Raw genomic sequence first — 15,043 nt, 5'->3', positions numbered from 1 at the left:
TGTGGGAGGTGTATTTTTTTTTATAGAAATAAAATAATTTTATCAATGAGATTGTTGGTTTTTCTCTGGTACCATTTGCTTGACAAAGTTTCAAGAAAATTTCCGACCAGATTGAAAGTTTTCACAAATTAAGCTAAATTATGTGCAATCTTTCTCTAAAAGTCCAATTTACTTGACAATATGTTGGCCTGATAAAATAAGACTAACAATAAATGCATGCGCGCAAGTGTATTAGTATTCAACCATTGGGAGATCTAGGGGATGAATGCATAGTTTTTGGAGAATTTGTGAATGAAATATGGATTACTTAAATTAAAATAATTTATAAATGAATTCTAAATGATCAAAGCATTCTCATAATAATGTCAACTTTTGTTAAATAAAAAATGCACTTCAAAACATAAAAACGTATATTTAAGTAAGTGTAGCTACATATGTACACATTTAATTTGATATACAGTGCACTTATGTATGCTTAAACATGTACATGCGAGTACTAATTCTTCATAATGGATAATTTTACTTACAACACAAATTTCTTTTACAAATTTATGATCAGTAACTTATGTCTCATTTATGATTTTTTCAAAATTTATACCATGGATTGTAATTCTTGAATTTTTCATTTTCCCTTTTACAAACACATTTTCAAATACGATAATCATCTTATGTTTGAGCTTCGTTTTATTTTACAAATGATTTTTTTTTTTAATTTTGAAGCATAGCTCAAATTTACAAAAAAAAAAAAAAAAAAAAGAAGAAGAGCGAAAAGCTATGTCAAGTTGAACTGTGTGTTGACTCATCTGAGTGAGAGTTGATGAAAATTTCTACAAATCACAAAGTAATCATCGTATAAATGATAAATGGTGAATGGAGTTATTCAAACTTTTACTTTTTTTTCAAATTAATATAAGTGATGCATAAAGTATCATGATAAAACTAGAAAAATGTAAGAGAGTCATGGATTGAGTAGTATGAAATAATGGAGTGTAAGTGGAAGGTTACAGGTTTGAAACATCTACTTACACTAAAAAAAATATTAAACAAATAATTTTTTTTTTAAAAAAAAACTAGGGAAATGTTATTTACACAAGAATGCAAATAACATTTTCTCTAAAAATAAAGAAACATTTTTGTTATTAATAGATAATAAATGCATAGAAAACTTAACGATTCTAAATTTGCAAATTTGGACTTGAAAAAAATCTAGATTGGAGTTTCAAGTATACCCATATTAATTTAGGGATAAATTGAGGTTTATAAAATTTAGGGATAAAATTTGACAATTTCACTGATCTTCCCTAAGGTTTATAAAATTACACTTACCTCCCTTGGTAGAATTGTGAGCCTAATTACTTACATCAAAAATTACTCATATACCCTAAGACATTATGTCTTATGGAAACTAATATCTAACGATTGAATAATTAGAGCATCGATCAACTATTAATAAGTGTTGAGAATTTCTTTAATAGTGAACAGTGACTTGCAATTATAAAATAAGGCCAATTGATTTACTAAATGGCGCTATTTTGTGATTGATATAACTTGAAAATTATTAGAAACCAATTGTACATAGTGTGATAAGAAGGGTTTTGGGTAAAAAAAAAAAAAAACATAGGAGAAAAGAAGATTGTTCATGAGAAAAAGAAGACTGTTCATGAGAAAATTTTCTTCAAAACTCTTAAAACTGTAATAGTTGTAAAGTAATTTTGTTGAAGTAAATGAGAAAAAAGAGAAAATATAATTTTTTTTTTCCAAAATCACAAAAATCAAAGTAATGTTAAAAGCGATGACTGGTCTATTTTACCGAATCATGTGATCGTTAGTATAGTTTTATTGCTTATTTGTGTTGTCTAATGTATTGAATGTGAATCTTTTAATTAGTGAAATGCATGCGTTGATTGTTTATAATTTTTAATAATTTTTATTTTTTTACTAATACAACTTATATATATGTATAAGGGGTAATTATGGGATAAAAGTTTCATTTCTCTCTTTAAAATACTATTTTTAACGTTCCTTTTTTTAATTTGGACTAATTTTGTTACTAAAATGTTAACCTTAGAGGAGGTTTGTGTAATTGTACAAACCTCAAGGGTGTCTAGTGAAATTTTCAGGGGAGGTTTCTGAAATTATCCGTTTTAATTTAGTAATCATTTCCGTAGTTGTGTCTTCATCCGTTTCGAACAGTGGCTCGAAGGCGAACCAACTATCCTGGCGAACCGTTTGGTTATTTCGACCCCATTTGGGCCGGAGGTTGAAGGAGACGTTCCAATCCAGTCAGCCCTGCTAACTTGGTGACATCAACTTCTCTCTCTATCTTTCAAATGTTCAATATATTTTAGGGTTTCAATTTCATACATTCTCGATGGATGTTGACATCGACGTCGACATAGCCCGGTGGATTCTCGAATTCCTCGTACGGCAACCCCTAGACGACCGCATTGTTAGCTCCCTGATTAGCATTCTTCCTCCCACAAACGAAAATTCAGGTCTCAAAAAGTCCCTCCTTTTACGACGAATCGAATCCGAAATATCTGCCGGTTCGGTCTCCGAGAAGATCCTTGATATCCTCGAGCAAATTGAGGAATTAGACTTCCAGGACAAGATTAAGCAACATTCTGACCTAATCAAGGCCGCCTATTGCTCGGTGGCTGTGGCTTGTACTGCAAAGTTTCTGAATGATAAGGACGTTGATAGTAAATTTAGGTATTTCGATGCGGTCAGGAGGATTTGGAGAGGGAGAGTGTGTAAAATGGAGAACGCGGAGAAGGTGGGTTTGATTTCGGAGGAACTGAAGAGTTGGAAAGATGAGCTCGAGGCTGCCGTGTGGGATGAGAGTATTTGGGATAGTGTGTTGCAGAAGAGTAAAGGCCTTGATGCGGTTGGGGCGGTTAGGCTTTATGTTCGAGAGGAAAAAGATGATATCGGGCCTTCTTTTCTGGAATTAGTAGCTGAGGCATTGAGGGCTGATGATAAATTAAAGGGGATTCTCGGATTCAAAGGGACCCATGGCGGGGCAATTCAAAGTTCGGGTCCTAGAGATGCTAATAGAGGTGAGTTTCGTTGCATCTGGTTCATATGTTTAGCTGGGATTAGCAAAAAGTTCAGAAGATGATGATTTTTATGAATGCTGTAGCTTTATTTGTCATTGAATATGCATGATTTATTTTTTCCCTTCGGTTCGGACTGTATTGATTTTATTAGCATGTTTAGGTGGTTGTTTCTCAATTCATGTAGAAGTGCAGAGAGCAAATGTTGTTTCCGGGCGGAAGCATGTTGCTTCTAAAGGAATCCGAGGTGCTCCATCTGGGATGTCTAGAGGTGCTAAGATCATAGATGGTGACACTTCTGGAGCTGACATTTCTGGCAAAACGTTTGATCTGCCATCTACTCCTGAAGTGCATGAAGTGCAGGAAGCTCTTAAGTCAAGTTCGTTGGACCTAAAAGCTGTGGTAAAGGATCCCCTTCCTGATGCTTTAAACATTGCTGATACCGTGGTTTCTAGCATTGAAAGAAAAGATGCAGGTAAGCAGCCTGTGGAAGAAAATCATGTTGGAGCAAACCCTTCCATTGCTGAGAGCTCTGGAGCTGTTCAAGCTAATGAAGGGACTCTGGGTAATCATTGCTCTGAGCATCAGAAAGATGCACCAAGACAGAGTTTAATGGCACGAAGCAGCACTGCTCGTACTTTTGAGGTAATGTGTTATTTACAATTCTGAATTACTGTTGGATCTCCTTTATCTAGCGAAGTAGATGGCTATCAAGTTTTTGCCTTCTGAAAAAGGATACACTCCAAAATTTCGTTATCTAGTGGTTTAGATTTTTTTGGGTTCTGGTCTGATATATTTTAGGTTCCAAGTTGTATCTTTCTGGCTATACATTTTGACTTTGTTTCGAGGTTTGTGCAATTTTGTCATAGTTATGACGTATGAGCTTGGTTCTTACTCTTCTAAAGTAATTAGGGGTTTAATAACTTCATGAGACATAATCTAAAGGGATGAAAGATTGGCATTCTGCATTCATTACATGCCTATCAATTTTATAATGATATCATTATAAAACTTAGTTATTTGGGATGCCACTGAACTTGGCATCTTCTTTATGTACTGATAAAACTTAAAATTCCCTTATACGAGAAGTACTACTTGCCTGCATGATCTGTGATTATGCTTCTGGTTAGAAACACCTTACCATTGTTGCTATTTGATTCATTGATATGATTGCAGTGGCTGGCTATATGATTCACTCGGTATAGAATTCTCTGTTGTCCTAGTTCCGTGAATTTTTATTACTATTTTATTTGATTTAGTGTGAGACCAAGATCTATTTCATACTTTACGGGATGGATGGAGTCTGCTAATTCTCCTATTCCTATACTAAGGGCTGCACTTGTATGTTCAATAACAATGGAGCTCGGGAATGTTGCCTTTGGAGAAAAATATGGGCATTGCAATCTTTTCTAATGGTAGTTGTGGGAAGCAATGAAAGGCTCTGTTTGAGACGATTAAAGATTGGCTTGGGTTCCTTGAACAATGTAATAGACTGATAGTTAATCAAGGATTGTAATAGTTGTTTTCTTCTCTCCCATGTTAGTTCTTGTCCGTCTACTTTTGCCAATCCAAATGTTTTCTTCCTTTACTTGTTTTATCTCAATCACCTAGTTTGACTGATAGAATCAGTGAGATTAGATATGTATGGGCTTAACATGTTCTAGTTCACATCTGTAATGCATAGATTCATCATTTATGAGCTATGGCGTCGTTTGTTCTTTCTCAATGGATTGAACTAGGAGCGTATATGATAACATGAGCATAGTTTCTGATCAGTCAGCTATTGGATTTAGTAAGATACCTGGTTGACTTAATCACTGCTTTTCACTTATACTGTTCTCCAAGACTCCAACTAGGAAATTTGACAGGTTTCTTTTTTTTTTGAGAGTTATGTAACTTACCTTGATTATGCTGCATATTCCAAAAACTTGTTTTTTCCTTTCCCTATTTTTCTGCTAAATGTTGTTGATCTTGGATGTACACAATATTGGTTCCAGGTATGGAACTTTCCTTTGGATGTGGAATTTTATTCTTGTTAAAAAGTCTAAATTGTTTTTCAGTGGGACGATTCAGTTGATGCATTGGCTGGAGATTCACCAAATCCTGGAAATGGAGTTCAGTTACCTAGCCCAAAGAGAAGGGTAGTTTCTCCTTTGAAGAAATATGAAATCAATAATATGAAGAAAAGGAGAAAATTTAAGAGATGGAGTACATCAGAAGAAGAGACGTTGAGGATTGGTGTAGAGAAGTATGTAAATTATTGCATTCAGACAAAGCATTACAGTTGATTTCCATTGTCTTACATGGCTTACCATTTTGCTGTGAACATGATTTGTTATTTGGGTACTCAGTGGCGGCGCTTTTCTTCCAATCTTGTTCAATCACATCCTACTTGCGCTAGAGTGATATAGGACACATGGTTATGTCAGACTTGCTCAAGTTCTAAAACAATATATTTGTACTGACCTTGTTGCAGGTATGGAAGAGGAAACTGGAAAGTTATTTTGAATGCATATCGTGATGTATTTGACGAGAGAACCGAGGTAAATGTTCTGCAAAATTAATCTTCTTGGCACTTGGCTTTTAATGTATATTAATTACCACTGATTATTGTCTCTAGGTTGATTTGAAGGACAAGTGGCGAAACCTAACACGCTAATGCTAGCTTTTGAAGGAACTGATTTGCTGTTTGTTTTAGCCACAGATATGTGCTTTGTATAGCTTTTGTCTTTTCATATCCCTGTTTTCTCCATCTGCTGTTTTGAGACATGGCAAACCAGTTCACTGGCTTCTAGCTCAGCGTAGTACTATTTTGGAGGAGCAATGGATTTTTGTATGCTTTTGTCTCGTAATCAAGTGGATAGTCTTGTAGTCAGGATTAGGATAGCATAATGATGTAACCAACAATATTACTCGTTCATTTTGAAAAAATGAACATCTAAGTAATGTCTATAAAGTTTTTCACCTCTCTATCTTTTTTCCTTGATTTTTGTGTGATTGTTTGTTATTTAAGCGCCTTTAGCCTTTTCTGCTACTCTTGCCTCAAACCACATGTTTCTTATTGCTCGTCTACACAACTGGGCGCTGATATCTTCTCTTTAAACGCATGCTTCTGACCGATGAGGGATTATTAACTTCCTACTTGCCTGCCTGTCCAACTCTCTGTCTAATAGGAAATGGTGTCGCCCTTAGTTCTTTAGTTCAAAATTACGATGTGGCATTTTTACTTGCGCCTGAATTTTTGCTTGGGATTAATTTACTCTGTGCTACTCTAACCACGTATCTTCCTCTGTCCGATCTCATTATTCGCCACTATATCGCTGCTACTTTCTATCTCCATCGTATCACAACCCCTTTTTCCCACTTTTCAGCATTTTCAGTTTCACCCACGACACAAGGCTTCAAACACCCAGCGCCCTCATCTCCGGACGGAATCCTCTGTCCATTATATCTGTCTATTTTTCCTGTCCACTTCCATTATATCTATCCATTTTTTCTGTCTAACACAAAATTACGTAGTTCCACTAAAAAATGGATAGATATAATGGACAGAGGATCCCGTCTGTTCATCCCCTGCTCGTTAGACAGATATTGAGAAATTTCCTTTTTTCACTTTCGAAGTGGAACTACGTAATTTTACAGAGTGTTTTGCCAAAATAACACTCTTTCTAAAAAATATTTTCAATGTGATTCACTTTCAAATTGTATTCCCAAATCGATGTTATTGTTGCCACCTAATACTCCTGATTGCCATGTAGGATAATAAAAAAGGAAAACTTTAATCTAGTTTTTAGTTTCCAATAAAAACTAAAAATTTATACTGTTTTATTATAGAGGCACAAGAAAATTACATAACTTTGATAATTTCGTTATAATTATTTAAAATAAAATTTACCATTATTGACCTTGCTATTATTGCTCTCTGCAATTTTTTTAAATGTATCAAGTTTATTGCATATATGTTTTCAAAAATAAATTTGCAAAATACAAAAATTGCAATGAACATTATAAGCAATAACAAGAAAAAGTTACAAAACTTCAAGGCTATCATATTTGTTTATGTTATACTTCCTACTTCTTGAAAAGAACTTTTACAAAAAGTAATCAAACTATTGCAATTAAGATAATCCTAAAGTTTCTCAAAAGTAACACAAGCCATTAATTGATGTTGAATAAATGTGCAAAAATACTTCAAGTATACGAGATTATATGATTATGTGATAGAGAGGCACTACAAATGAACATGCTTATATTGAGCATGAATTTATGTTATTACGTAGTTTTCCTCTTAGACATTTTATCAAACACACGGTGTGAGAAATTATTTGTTAAAGCAATTAGTATTCAAAATTTTTTGAAGGCCATAGGAATGTTCCAAAAACTGCACAATAGAAAAGACAAGAGAATAATCTTCATTTACTTTGAAATTATCAATTTGAGAAGAATATTTTCATCTACAGATACAATATCAGGAATGATAATGAAGTTTTAGATGTTGTTAATATAAATATTGGCTTTTAACAATTACATTTGACAAGGAAAAATAACGAAAGGACACAAAATAATAAAGGAAAAAAAAGTGGGAAGGTTCAGAGAGAGAATTAGGGAAGAAATTAGTTGGGAAAGAGAGATAGAATGTGCCTCTATCTTTATCCTACCACATATGCAATCTATATGGAAAAAAAAGAATTATAAAGGTAATAAATTTTAAAATTAGGTTACTTTAGGTATATGTTTTAAAAGAAGAGTTATTTTGGCAATAAACTCTAATTTTACATTAGACAAGAAAAATAAACAGATATAATGGACAGAGGATTCCGTCTGCTCATCCCCTGCTCACTAGACAGATATTGAGAAATTTCCTTTTTCCACTTTCAATTTCATCCATGACACAAGGCTTCAAACACCTACCTCTCTCATCCCCTTCTTATTGGATAGATGTTGAGAAATTAGGCCTTGTAATTCTTCCTTTATCGTCTTCTCCTACAAAAGCCTACTCATTTTAATTACTATTTGTTCTGATGAAAAAATTGCTATCAAAGGAGAGATGAAGAAAGCCTATTTTAAGTACTATTGCAGTAAAAAGGTCTTAGGCCTTTAAAAATGTGGGTGATCTTCCGTTCTCTCTGTTCTGACAAGCCAATACTGGCTTTTGGCTCAAGATTGATTCCTTTCGGAAATCAAGTGATTACTGGAGGCCGTGGATGGGAAATCGTTAAAAAAAAAAAATAGTCGTCTTACGCAAACACATGAAGAGTGAATTAAGTTTGCATGTCAACGGTGAGAGAGTTATCTGAAACTGTTTAGCAGCCTTTGTTTAAAGTTTAAACAAGACCAGTTACAGAGCCACTCGTTGCGAGGTTTCAACCTCTCAGGTAGCCTAATCGTCGTCCTATTATTCCACTAAGCATGGATCTCCTAGCGTTGCTATGGCCAAAAAGGAAAAAAGAAAAAGAAGCTCCACTACCGTCCTGAACACGGGCAACGACCTTAAAGCCCACAAAGCTAGCTATCACTGTGCTCAAAGGATGAGCAGGGCTTGACCGTTTGCTGATAATGTCAGCATCATCAAATCTAACACTAACGGGCGAGCACTTCTTGCATGGCTCAAAAGGTGATTGTGTGGATGAGAGATTTGTACAGTTGCTGTAGTTCACCAGCGGGGGCATCTCTCTGTAATTGCTAGAAGAGAGGCTGTGGACTTGCCACGTGCAAATAGGGAGATAACGTGCTGGGCTGGCAATTGTGAAGCAGCGGCTTTTGGTGGGTTGACATTGAAGTAGGAAACTGCAGAGACTCGGATTGGCAGACGTGGCAGGAGTCGTCCAATTCCCCTGTGACGGATTTCAGCCATTGGATTTCCAGCTTGAGTGCTGCATTTTGAGCTGGAAACAACAAATACAGAAGTGTCTTTAGGATCGATATCACGCATTACTGTAGCAAAGAGAAGCCCTCAAACCGAAAATCACTTGACTAGTAATCGTCCCAGTGAAGCATAAACACAAAAACTAGATATAATCCAAATTGCTGGGCATGAAATTGGAGAAATACTCGCGGAGGTTCTTGAGCACGAAATTAAACCATGATCATTTTCTGATGGGAGACAGAAAAAGAAGAAAAGACACCGAGGGCAGTAGTTAAATAGGCAGAGGTGCATACCATCGATTTGCTCGGTTTGACTCTCCAGGGTCTGCAGCTGACATCTTAATTCTGACTTTTCAGCTACAAGCTCCGTTGTCTCCCTCTGAGAGAGTTGAGATTTTCACAAGTCAAATGGTTGCACAAAACAAAAGGAGATGCCACTTAATTAGTACATTACATTTCAGCATGTGGAGAAAGTGAGCGTCGTTTAGGTTGATTGCGTGACATGCTCTGCAAAAACATATGAGGTGAATCGAAACAAAGCACATACCTGGGTTGTGGTGAGTCGATTATTGAGCAAAGCCACCTGCGAATTAAGCGTCTTCAGCTTTTCCTCGAGATTTACTATGTATTGAGCCTTCCTCTCTTTCGACCGGGCTGCCGAATGTCGATTTGCCACAATCCTGGAGTCAACCACTACGTTTTATTAATAACAGCTCAGGTCACTTGCTCTATTTGTGGGCATAGATCAAAACTTATGATGGTATAGTCAAGACAAAAGGCGAGCTTGGTAATTTTATCTTTTTATCATGTTCACAGGTTGCTGATTGGAACCTAATTCACCTCCCATTACCCTGTAAAAGGAATAGCAAATTTCTGACTTACGATCAATTGACACGCAACAAAAAGGCTTCATTCCCTGCTAGATAAACCCTCCAAAATACTCCATGTTCCTATACCCAGTCATCAATCATAGAAAGTACTGCTAAATTTCACAAAGAAGACCCTAAGCAGAGGAGAAAATAAGAGCAAGAGCATTGAATCCTTGTCTTCAATTTGGATTTTAGATTGAACTGACTTTGGTGATCATTAATTAGTTAACATTTTTTTTTTTCAAAAAACACTGACGTTGTATGGAAAATGTGTGACGTTGTACGGCTGAACCATGCAACAACGTTAAAATAAAAGGATTTGAACCTCTTGGCCCGCTTAGGATCGATTGCCCAAAGCTCCGCCAACTCTTCCGGCGCCATTGCTTTTCTCGCCTCCACAAACCTTTTCTCATCCACCAAACAACCCTTCAGCCCACGCCTTTGCCTTTGTTTCCTCGGCTGAGTCGTGATGATAGCAGTCTTGCTCTTATCCTTCCTCTTCCGCCTCCCACGACAACGGCCGCCGCCACAGCTCCCGGCAACAAAACCGCCTCCGTTCTGGAGAACGTCATTGTCAAGGCCGACGTTGACGTTGTTCTCCTTCTCTTCCAGCTTTTTAACGTCCATGTAAATTGAGAAAAGATCATCGTCAAAGTCAATGTCGAAATCAACAATGACATTATCATCGTCATTGTCGAATGCTTTTACAGTTAACTCCGGCGTCCATGCACAGTCCAGGGAACCTTTGAAAGGAGAGCTGATCATGTCGGCGTCGGGTGTTTCCAAGAACAGAAGAAATGGCGGAGTATTAGTTGCGGGGTTTGGCTCGTCTGGATTAGTTGAATTCATCAAAGATATTTAAACAAAAATTGAAAATTCTGAAAAAAAAAAAAAAATAGAATATTCTGATGGAGTAGTTTTGGAAGATTCAACAATAAATTAAATATGGGGTTTAGTTTTGGAAGATTCAACAATAGATTAAACAACAAATTAAATATGGGATTTAGTTTTGAACAATAAATTAAATATGGGGTTTAGTTTTGGAAGATTCAACAATAGATTAAACAACAAATTAAATATGGGATTTAGTTTTGAACAATAAATTAAATATGGGGTCTAGTCCCGGTAAAATTAGTGCTTCCTGGGCCTTTATATAGCGAGGAAGAAGAAAAAGATTAAATTTGCATTTCTTGGCCTGAAATTAAATGTGACGACTTAAAGATGGCCACTTGTCGTGGTGCAGTATGGTTTCTAAATTCATGGCTGCTAAAATATAGCTCACCACCCTATATTCCTGTTCAGGTGGAGGTTTTCCTTCGATCAAGGGGCATATTCTTCTTCAAGCTTTTATCTTCTTCCCATCTGGCGTCAAGAATTTCTCTATTTTCCTCGTTATCTGCCACGCCATGAACTTATCCACTAACTTTATTATCAACTCAATCAATCAGGGCAAATCATGTACCCGTTTTTCAATTTAACCATCCATGAGAAGTGAGTGGAATTACAAAGAACACAAGGCAGGCATTTTTTGCTATGATATAGGAAGCACGCAAATAATTTTCAGAACAAGTGGAAATTGGATGCTGAACTCAGATATCTCCTTGTTTGAATAATCCGCTTGTTTTTCGGGCAAGAAGAAGCCCATCAGGCCCACTTGCCGAATTTAGATCTCATTAATTTGGGATCAGTTACGATCGAATTCAACTGCATCATGCATGTCTGCGGAGAGCCCTTTTGTTTTGGGTCACATAAGCATCGATTGAAGATTTGTTCTCAAGGCTCACTCAATGAGGATTGAGGAGAGAGACTGCTAGTTAAGTGAATATCAAATTTCTTTATCGTTCAAGTCCTCTATTATGCAATCCCCGTCCTCTTGAACCAAAAATAAAAAAAAATTAAATCCATTATGCTTATTCAATAACTTTTTTATTCATTTATTTTCGTTTAGTAGTAAGACGGATGGGATTCAAGAAGTGGGAAGGAAGGAGGGGGATTGGAACCTAAAATCTCTAATTATTCAGACTTCAACCTTAGTTATTTGATAACGTTTTTTTTATAGCAAAATTGAAATAGCTTTTATCAAGATTAGAAGAGAGAGAGAGAGAGAGATTGCACTCTGAGGTCAACTAACCCACAACCCAATTTTTTTTTATTTAAAAAAAAGAAAATAAAAATCAAGTCCATGGTTATCTAACAGTCAGCATTTGGAGAAAGAAAAAGAATTTTTGAAGGACAAGGGAATGATGCAAAGCCGCACTAGCAAGTCAAGATTTGGACCATTTGATCTTGGTGGATGAAATGGTGAATCGCCAACCTCAACTGTTTTTATTTTAAGTAATTATCTTCAAGATATGACAAATTAGTTGGCAGACTAAAATCACATCAACTTTAAATTAAATAAAGAAAGAAAAACTTCACTATTACCTGTCTTGCCAGAAAATATCTACTTTGTCGTGTTGCTTGCATTCTTAGCCAATGACACCATTGGAGAAACTAAGATATTTCCCCGCTTCTCATGCCGCAAAACCGTGCATGACTGATATTGACAATTCTATAGGCTGTCCAAGGATTATTAGGAAAACAACACCCACCAATTCCATCAAATTGCGTCATGATGTATGTTAATAGAGGAAGTAAGATGTAGTTGATCTGTTGTCACAATTAATAATGTTCTTCAGTGGATGATTTCTCAAATACTTCTCTGCAAATTTGCAGTGCTACAAGGTAGTAGTTTTAGTATAAACTCCTCGAGTTGTTGTTGAGTTTAAGGTGAAGAAGCAGTAGTTCCTTTCTCTCCCTACCGGGTATCTAATTCCTAGTCCCAAAATTCAATTCGACCATAGCTATGCTGGACCAATATTGATCGAGTCCCCTGGTCCCGATTTTCAATCACAGCAGCAAGAACCCTTTTAATTGATTCTCTCCTTTCCTTTGCTTCCTTATCCATTTGATCAACTGGATGCTTTTCCAAAGCTTCTATCTTGTTGGAATCCTTCCAACACTTCCTCGTTTTCGCCTAAGCACGCCGTCTCTCCCTTGGCAATGCGTCTAATCATGCATCCCGGTCACTTGAACCCCAGCTGGCTACTCGCTACTTTGCTTCCTATCAGCTCGCCACCACATCTTCTTCGTCATCTAATTTCCCCCTCATCCGTCGTATCTACACATTCCGACTTTTGTATGTAAAATACCTTCACCCAGCCAGCTTCACGGTTTTCTTGCATTTCAAAAAAACAAAAAAAAATTCACCCTTTCGGATTCAATTCATCTAGTCACTAGCTATATCAGGCATTTTTGCCAGCATTGAACTAGCAACGACCCATATTTATTAGTTACGCCAATTAATGGGAAATCAGCAGAATCGATATCACCTGCCTCGGCACCTCCTCAACGGATCCGATGTTGCAACAATGGCTTTAATCAACGAGACAAGAAGCAACCCGACTAGTAACGACGCGAATTTCGACAGCAACATGGTGATAATATTGGCAGCTTTGCTATGTGCATTAATATGTGCGCTTGGCCTAAATTCAATTGTGCGCTGTGCATTGAGGTGCAGCCGGAGATTTGCCTTGGAAACTCCCGAGGGTGTAGCCTCACGTTTGGCCTCATCGGGTCTAACCAAGGACGCGTTACGTAAAATCCCGGTGGCTGTTTACAAGTCGGGAATCAATATCGCAGCCACGGATTGTCCCATATGCCTGGGAGAATTTAGTGAAGGAGAGAAAGTACGGATTTTGCCCAGATGCAATCATGGTTTCCATGTCAAGTGCGTGGATACGTGGCTACTGTCGCATTCATCCTGTCCAACTTGTCGGCAGCTGTTGTTTGGACATCCTACTCCGGCGAATACTTGATTAATGCAAGGTAATTAATGACTGCTGATGAAGTTTTGTGGTTTGTAGATTTTGCTGTAGAGTAATTGTTGTCATCTGGCAATAGATGAGGAGGGTAATCCGTAACTGTTGTTATACTCGTTACTATAGCAGGTTAATTGGTCTTTGTCATGAGTAGCAGCGGGAGGTAATCTCGTTGTTTTGAGAATCCAAGAATATGTCAGTTTACTCTTTAGTTTCGAGCGGCTATGTATTAAGTTCACAACATGTATGTATGCATGCGCAGAAATTTACACCAACAATACCTTAAAAAAAAAAGAATAGATGAAGAGACTAACTGGAGCAGTTAGTTATCTGGTGTTGCTAGCTTTTGGTGCTGCGTTCTTGCAATTATAGACTGCTCAATTTGTCTAGTCCGCAAATGCCACACTTCCCTCCGAAAAAAACTCAGAGAAATACCATTCCCACGTAAGAGGTGAGGTACCTGCAATTATGTATGCGGTGCATCACCAATATGGCAAAAATACGAGAAGAATCTTGGAAGAGTCTCTCAATCTGAGGGGAGTAGGGGACCAAATGAATGAATGAACAGTGAAGGTCGGATATCAAAAGACCAAATGGCAGCCTGCAGATATGAGTTATTGGGCAGTGAATTGGCTGGAAAAAAAAAAGCACGTCAAACAAACTACTACTGCTACAAAAGACTGGAAAATATGGTACTAGTACTAGAATTGACTGAAAAACATGAGGGCTTCCTTTAGTTAGTTGTCCGGTTGGCTTCAAGTGGCGGTGAACTAATTTAACTGCTCTTTCACAGGCTTCACATAAATATTCCAGTTAGGTGAGTCATAGACTTTTGCCGCCGGGGAGGGGGGGGGGGGGGGGGATCTTGGAAGATATTTAAGTGTTTTTTTTTTTTGGATTTTCTTTCACTCTTCTTCGATTTCTGGTTTGAAATGATTGATGATTAAGACGAGAGTTGTTATTAAACAGGCAGAGAGAGAGAGAGAGGGAGAGGTAAATAAAATAAAACATCTTACCATGCAATATCCATTAGTACTATGAATCGCACCACATTCTGGTGATTGGAAATTTGAAGTCACTTGGAGCAAATTGATACGTCATCCATGTTAGTTGAACTGCTATAAAGACATAAGAGGTGCCACTGTTCCTTAATTTGTTCTGCGGACCGGTGAGTACTTTAGTTATTGCAGGTGTGGGCGTACGTGGGACCATGAGGGACAGTAGTAAACTCTATTACCGCCAGATTAATCGCCAGATTAATGAGGGCTTTTTAACTAATGTTCAATTTAACTCTCACTACTGATACGAGTGGATCATAGTTATTCATGCATCAATTTTTCTAGTGCATAGCGCTGTCAATTCATTTGTTCGTAATAAACAAGCACTTAACTCT

At 37.0% G+C, this 15,043-nt stretch overlaps 3 protein-coding genes across 4 annotated transcripts; 2 read left to right on the top strand and 1 right to left on the bottom strand.

Annotated features, from left to right (window-relative positions):
* Window positions 1-2,242: 2,242 nt before the first annotated feature.
* On the top strand, window positions 2,243-6,028 carry LOC113751871. Of its 2 annotated transcripts, none has more exons than XM_027296028.1 (5): window positions 2,243-3,059; window positions 3,244-3,701; window positions 5,117-5,304; window positions 5,533-5,599; window positions 5,677-6,028. In XM_027296028.1, the coding sequence occupies exons 1-5, from the start codon at window positions 2,372-2,374 to the stop codon at window positions 5,713-5,715; spliced, it is 1,440 nt and encodes a 479-aa protein (XP_027151829.1). In that variant the 5' UTR covers window positions 2,243-2,371; the 3' UTR covers window positions 5,716-6,028. The 2 variants fall into 2 exon arrangements, with proteins under 2 accessions (XP_027151829.1, XP_027151822.1); XM_027296021.1 differs by having other exon boundaries at window positions 3,220-3,701.
* A 2,317-nt stretch (window positions 6,029-8,345) lies between these two features.
* Window positions 8,346-10,555, bottom strand: LOC113774262 (bZIP transcription factor 18-like). Its single transcript, XM_027318818.1, has 4 exons — window positions 10,116-10,555; window positions 9,469-9,601; window positions 9,216-9,300; window positions 8,346-8,941 (listed from the first exon to the last, which is right to left on the bottom strand). Exons 1-4 carry the CDS (start codon window positions 10,553-10,555, stop codon window positions 8,739-8,741), a joined length of 861 nt encoding a protein of 286 aa, XP_027174619.1. The 3' UTR covers window positions 8,346-8,738.
* Window positions 10,556-12,335: 1,780 nt separating this feature from the next.
* Window positions 12,336-13,979, top strand: LOC113778488 (RING-H2 finger protein ATL73-like). Its single transcript, XM_027323920.1, has one exon. It carries the CDS (start codon window positions 13,135-13,137, stop codon window positions 13,645-13,647), a length of 513 nt encoding a protein of 170 aa, XP_027179721.1. The 5' UTR covers window positions 12,336-13,134; the 3' UTR covers window positions 13,648-13,979.
* The last annotated feature ends 1,064 nt before the right edge of the window (window positions 13,980-15,043 follow it).

The sequence above is a fragment of the Coffea eugenioides genome, chromosome 1, assembly GCF_003713205.1.
Source record: "Coffea eugenioides isolate CCC68of chromosome 1, Ceug_1.0, whole genome shotgun sequence".
NCBI lineage: Eukaryota > Viridiplantae > Streptophyta > Magnoliopsida > Gentianales > Rubiaceae > Coffea > Coffea eugenioides.
The sequence above is the reverse complement of the archived record's forward strand: the minus strand, read 5'-3'. Positions and strand labels throughout refer to the sequence as shown.